The sequence below is a fragment of the Cryptotermes secundus genome, unplaced genomic scaffold, assembly GCF_002891405.2.
Source record: "Cryptotermes secundus unplaced genomic scaffold, Csec_1.0 scaffold135, whole genome shotgun sequence".
Classification (NCBI taxonomy): domain Eukaryota; kingdom Metazoa; phylum Arthropoda; class Insecta; order Blattodea; family Kalotermitidae; genus Cryptotermes; species Cryptotermes secundus.
Window position 1 is genome coordinate 890,065 of NW_019730104.1, and position 6,752 is coordinate 896,816.

General features: G+C 37.1%; 1 protein-coding gene across 10 annotated transcripts in view; it reads right to left on the minus strand.

Annotated features, from left to right (window-relative positions):
• Positions 1-6,752, minus strand: part of LOC111866031 (glutathione synthetase) — a 31,194-nt gene that overhangs the window by 18,958 nt on the left and 5,484 nt on the right. For all 10 annotated transcript variants that reach the window (XM_023854533.2, XM_023854531.2, XM_023854538.2 and 7 more), the window contains exon 4: positions 3,040-3,115. In XM_023854533.2, coding sequence (XP_023710301.1) covers positions 3,040-3,115 — 76 coding nt within the window. The remainder of the gene's footprint in view (positions 1-3,039; positions 3,116-6,752) is intronic.

The following is a 6,752-nucleotide window of genomic DNA, read 5'->3' on the forward strand; positions in this document are numbered from 1 at the left end:
GTCCAACTGATCTTCTCCATCCTTCTCCAACACCACATTTCGAAGCTTTCCAGATGTTTCTGATCTACTGCCCTAAGTGTCCAAGTTTCAGCCGCATACAGAGCCATGCTCCAAGTGTAGCATTTCACTAGTTTCTTTCTCAAGTTTAAGTCCAATTTGCTGGTAAAAAGATTCTTCTTCTTGCTAAATGCAGCTTTTGCCATGGCAATCCTGGATTTAATTTCACAAGTACACCTTCCATCATCTGTTAACAAGCTACCCAAATATTTAAAACATTTCACATTCTCCACTTGTTTTTGGTCTATCTTTATTGTGACTGGTGTTGGTTGTCTCGAAATTTTCATTACTTTTGTTTTCTCCACATTCATTTCCATGCCATAGCACCTTCCAATTTTGATTAGTCTATCAATCATACCCTGTAGCACAGTTTCTTCCTTAGCCATTAACACAAGGTCATCTGCATATTTCACAGTTTGAATAATTTGCCCTCCTAATTTGAAGTCTGTATTCCTACAACAGTGAAATATATGATGCTTCATCCAGACCGGCTCTGGAGTCCACCTAACCTCCTATTCAGTGGGTACCAGGGTTCTTTCTCCAGGGTTAAAGCAACCGGGGTGTGAAGCTAAACAATTCACTTCGAACTCAGTGTCAAGGTCAAGAAAACATGGGTCTGTATATCCACTCCCCCATATGCCTTTATGGCACAAGGCTTAATTAGTTAAGCTCAGGGACTTTACCTTTTTATGATGAAGTGGGCTCATGGCAAAAATTGGATGAAGGTGTACATATAAAATGTTAGCATGCAAACAGCTTGGAAAACCAAGAAGATGGGAAGATGACATTAACCCTTTGAAGCCTTCCTTTCACAGCACCGTGCAGAGCCATGATTCTTAGAGCTCATACATAGCTGTTGCAGGGGTATTACAATTATCATTACTTTTTGGTAAACATATACTTAGTTCAGAGTTTTTAAAAACACCCAGACTCTGATTGGTGCTGCTATCCACGCAAGATATTCTTTTAACCATACCATGTGAATCAGTTTTCCCTGGGAAATTGAAACTGTTACTTCACAACATTAGACAATGGCTCATGTAATGTATTCTAATAATTTCTATCACCACAGAAAACAGGTCAATCTTGTGAAAGACAGTGATGACTGATCACATTATGAATTATGAAAATATGCAAAAGGTGACTTACTGGCATTATAGAACTACAGGTGTTGATAAATGTGATGAACTAAAAAAGTATTGTTGTCTGAATTATACATGGAGGTTATTTGAGAGCCTGCTGCAAACTGTTTGGCCAGCCCAGCAGAAGAGAGACAAGCTGTGCTTCTCTCAGCTCTTTCTCCGTGTGTTTGGACCTGCAGTGCAAATAATATGCACAGCTTAACTCACAAACAAAACCCATCCAGATCACAGAAGACACCAGAAATTGTCCCTGTTGCTATGCACACAGTCCTTGTACCTCTGTAAAATGTTCACATTCCTGCATTAAGTTCCTTTTCTGAAACAGAGCAAACTTTAAACCTAAACCCTCCTTGTATAAGGAGTCAAAGGGGATTTTGTGGGGGTCATTCAAGCCTAGCACCCATTTCACCCAGTTCCTCTTAAGTGGGCACTCAATACTCTGACTCAGTTCTATTTTTATCCAAAAACAACCATGTCCATCTAAATTTATTTCTGACTGTATGAAAACCTTTTCTTTCATTTTGGGTTGTTAACATGCTGAGATTTCTACTGGAAATTTTTCCTTACTTTTCACATGGGTATTATAAACAAACGCTTGATTCAACACTCACATGGCATTATGACACAAGAAGGCAACTGTCTGCATATTTATGTAATAGCTTGAAATTACAAATGAGTTGCATAACAGGTATGTTCACTTCACAGTAGCCATCCAAAGATGTACTGAAGTGATATTGGAGAGAAAACTGTAGTATGTATGGGCTACTGGCCTGACAACTATGTCATAAATCTGAAAACAAAAAGTGCAAGCTGACACAAACAGTGGGCGCCTTCCATCAGACTGGGTGAACAATTTGTGGCACGCTCTCAGATAATCTCCCTGTATTACTAAGTATAATATTAATACAGGGCTACAACAGCTTCCTTCATCATACTCTAATATAAGTTCAAGAAAAATAAACTAGATCGTGAAAAGACTATGTACATAAACAATTCAAAACTGGCATTTCCACTTTTGTAAAATGTGTCTTCATGATTAATACAGACTCAAAGATGGCAGATACAACATCAAAACCACACTTTCAGAACCAATACTATTATGTCATTCACTCATACAAAAATCCCATGGGTACAGCTACCTCATTAATGGATACCTGACTCTTGCTAGACAGGAAGAGACCAGGAAGGTCACTGGAGACATCTGCCATAAAAATTGGAAGAAACAAATACATCTTCTCCATTTGCTAAAGATATTATCATAATGGCAAGAAAATACTGCAATGTGTATATAATGCAAGTATTACCTAAACACAAAATTTCTACATGCATTTCTTATCTACAAATCAGATCTGTTTAGTGTCTTTCTGACTAAAGTTAGCTACCAAGAACAAATTTTAGCTAGCCTAATGATGTATCTTGTGATGCCATATGTGCTCGCCCATGCTTATTTCAACAACCCACAAAATGGCTGGGCTACACTTGCTTAGCAAATTCTGTACCTAACTCACTGCATGTTGTCTAACATCAGATAACCCAAAGGGATGAAATCTGATTAAGCCAATGTGATATACAAGGTTCATGCCTGGTCAATGGTCTTTACAATAAACTTAAAATCAATCAATCAGCCATACCATCAATGGCAAAAAAAAAATATACATAACGCCCCAATAGACTTGGTTAATTCTGATCCCTTAGAAACATAATAATAATTTTCAACACCGATAATCAAGGCACTGTCTTTTCAGAAACTATATTCATTATAAATACAATAGATGATAGAACTGCAGGTCTTCACCATATTACATACGGATACAGAAGTAATTATTTAACAGTTTCTTACCTGAGCTGTTCCTTCATTATGCACTGTTTCATATATCTTGAACAACCTGCTCGTAAACTCATCAACTTCTACTGTGCTGTGAAAGCAGAGACATAATTACATGTGAGTTTCCAAAGATCAACTTCAGAAAGTGCCACAGAACTTGTTTAATGCTGCATTGCATACTTGAAGGCAGGTGAGGATCACTTCCATCAGTTCACAGAAAATATGGTAACAAGCTACAGTGAGTTCGTATCATCTTTTTACAGTTATCAGTAATGATGTTATTTGAGAAGACATTCAATACTGAATGCAGGGAAGACCCTTGCATCATTCCCTCTACAGTCACACAGTGAACTATCAACGCACATTTCTGTATCAGTTGAACGCCATCCATGAATCTCTCTCAATCAAATTCAATTACTATTTATGATATAGTATATTTCGGAGCTGGGATAGTGCAGTCAGTATGGTAACTGGCTGGGACTGATAGATGACGCAACTTGTGAAAGGTGCCTACAAGAAGATGAATAAGCCACACATATCCTATGTGACTGTGAGGCTATAGCTTATTTAAGATTTTGTCACCTGAGTCAGTTATTCATGGAACCAAGTTACATTTATGATGCCCCCATAAATAAAGTCCTACACTTCATTCGAAGTGTAGGATTAATAAAGGGTTAATCCAAAGGGGAAGCACAACAGATCATTGACAGTCGCAGTGCAAGGGCCGAATTTTATGCCCCCCCCCCTCTCTCTCTCACGCACGCACGCACGCGCGCGCACACGCACACACACACACATGGTAATTGGCTACAGCGTGGATGGCCAAGGGGTCAAAATTTGAGTCCCAGCAGGGGCAAAATATTTCTCCTCTCCACATCATCCAGCCTCCTATCCAATGCATGCTGAGGGCTCTTTCCCCAGAAACAGAGTGGCATCTAGTGGCGAGGTAAAAAAGGTGGAGTTGTACCTCCGCTCCCTCATACAACTTCATGACATAGTGCTTAATCAATTAAGCAGAGGAACAGATTCACTTTTTTATACCTTCTTTGCTTTATACTTAAATAGAACTATTCTGAATCAAAAGATGATTAAAATGGTTAAGTTGGACAGACATCAATTACAATTTATTTTAAGATGCAATCTTTATGAGAACAACTGTGCCTGTACAAGTGCCTGACAGAAAATGAAAAGCTACAGCATTTACAGATTCACATATGTCGATAAAACGATGGGGTCATTTCAATACACGTAAAAAAAGAACTGTCAATCCAGCACTTTCAGTATCCAAGATCAGTGAGAATGCTTGTATTATTTGACATATTACAAGCAGTGATAATTGACAAAATGAACATCAACAAGACCAATTTTTATTTTAATTGTGATTTATATATTCTGTTGCAGGAGTTGAGTATGGTGGGATCATGTTGCCCAGACAGTACCTCATCCTCTGTGGAGGGTTCAAGAAACAAATTGGCTGATGAAGATGACTCAGGTCATCCACAAATGTTCCACAGCCTCTGCTACACGTGACATGCCTATAAAAGGAATCAAGAGGCACGAAAGCAAGCCAGTCCATCAGTCAGTGAAGTGCAATGCAGCATAGTGAAGAGAAGTGTACAGTGACTCAGCAGTGGTACTGCTGTGAAGCAACAATTAAAGAAAAAATGGTTTCAAGACCATAATGCTGGATAATAACCAGGATTTCTCCTGCGTTAATAATGAAATTAAAATATTCAATAGGAAGTTAAAGAAATACATCAAAACCAATACACATACATCAGTTCTAGAAAATGATCTCAACAGAGAATTCTTTACAAAACATGGGCTGCATCTAAATGGGCAAGGGAAGGAGAGGATTGCCATTCAAATAGTAGCTCAAATTTCCACCATCTTGGGGAGAAGGATAGAAGGTTTAATTAGCTTAGGATGGAAAAATGATCAAATAAAGGGAGATACCACCATAGCACCTGTAAACAGAAACGAAATCCTCATAAATAGCGAGAATGAATTTAACCAACTGGCCACCTTAGATCCTGTAGAAACTTGTCCCAGAACATCAAACAGGCAAAAGAAAGTTCCAGTGACCAGGAAAAATGATTTTTTATGGTAAAGGATAATAACAAGGTACCCGATATACTTCAGATCACTCCCCCCAACTCATCCACTGCCACCCTACATATAAATACTCATGCTCAGATAGGTTGTGAGGCTGTAGAACTTGTTCCTGCAGTTAACTCTTTCAAGATATACCATCAGAATTTCCGGGGACTGAATAAATCTCAGCCTAAGCTTAAAACATTAAATGTATTTCATCAAAATATAAGAGGGCTCCAGCATAAAATTGTTGAACTGACTTGTATGCTGTATAGCCATGACTTAAGTCCACACATTATTTGTATCACAGAACATTATTTGGTAGAGCAGAAATTATTAACAATAAAACCTGAAAATTATTATTTGGCCTCCAACTTTTCACGTCAACATAATATTGGAGGTGGAGCATGCATCTACTGTAAATCCGATCTGAGCTGTAATGTAGTGGATATTTCCAAATATTGTATTGAAAAGGTCATAGAGGCTTGTGCAATTCAGACGAAAATTGGTAACAATATTTTTATAGTTTTATGTATTTATAAATCTCCTAGTGGTAACATCCAAGAATTTGTCAATCAACTAGAAATAATTTTAAAATTGTTATATAAGCCTAAGTTAGAAATTATATTGTGTGGTGATTTTAATGTAAACTTTTTAAGTAATTCAAACAATGTTCACCAGATAATCTCACTTTTGTATACATATAATTTATGTCGCGTTGTCGACTTCCCTACAAGGATAACCAAAGAATCTAGCACTGCTATAGACAATATATTTTTGGATTATAATAGGTTAAACACTGTTCAAGTCTATTCGGTAATGAATGGGCTCTCAGACCATGATGCACAATACTTGATGATAAATAATGTTTTTGAATCTCAAGTAAAGAACAATAGGCTTGTTAGGAAAAGACTAATAACCAAGTCTAGAGTCTTAAAATTTATTGACATGTTACACAATGAGGAATGGGACGGTACCCTGGATAACACAGATGTTAATGCTAGTTTTAATAAATTTTTGAGTACCTTTTTAGTTAATTTTGAATCATGTTTTCCTATGCAATCTGTGGTAAATACTGTGTATAATAATCAGTGGATTACTAATGGAATTAGAGTGTCCTGTAGGCGTAAAAAATATCTTTACATGATGAGTAGAGTAACTAGTTGTCCTAAATTAAAAGAGTATTATACTCGATATTGTTCCATATTAAGAAAGGTGATCTATAAAGCAAAGAAATGTATTATAATGATTTGTTAACCAAATCCACTAACAAATCCAAGGTGTCATGGAAAATTACTAACAACAAAGTTGTTAGTTTATTCCCACAGAATTAAGATGTGATAAGAAAACAATCCACATTAATACAGCAGCTGAGTCTTTTAACACATTCTTCATAGACTCAGTAGATCAGATAATTAGTCAGCTTCCTAACAATGAAGGTGCACATCCCACAATTAGATGTAGCCTTTTTGGCAGCCATCCATATATAGTTAATGTTCCCATTACTTCAGCGGAAGTCTTAAGCACAATTTTTTCATTAAAGAATAAGACCTCTAGTGGATACGATGGGTTGTCTAATAAAATTATCAAGTTATGTGGGGCGCAGATAGTTAAGCCCCTTACTCACATCTACA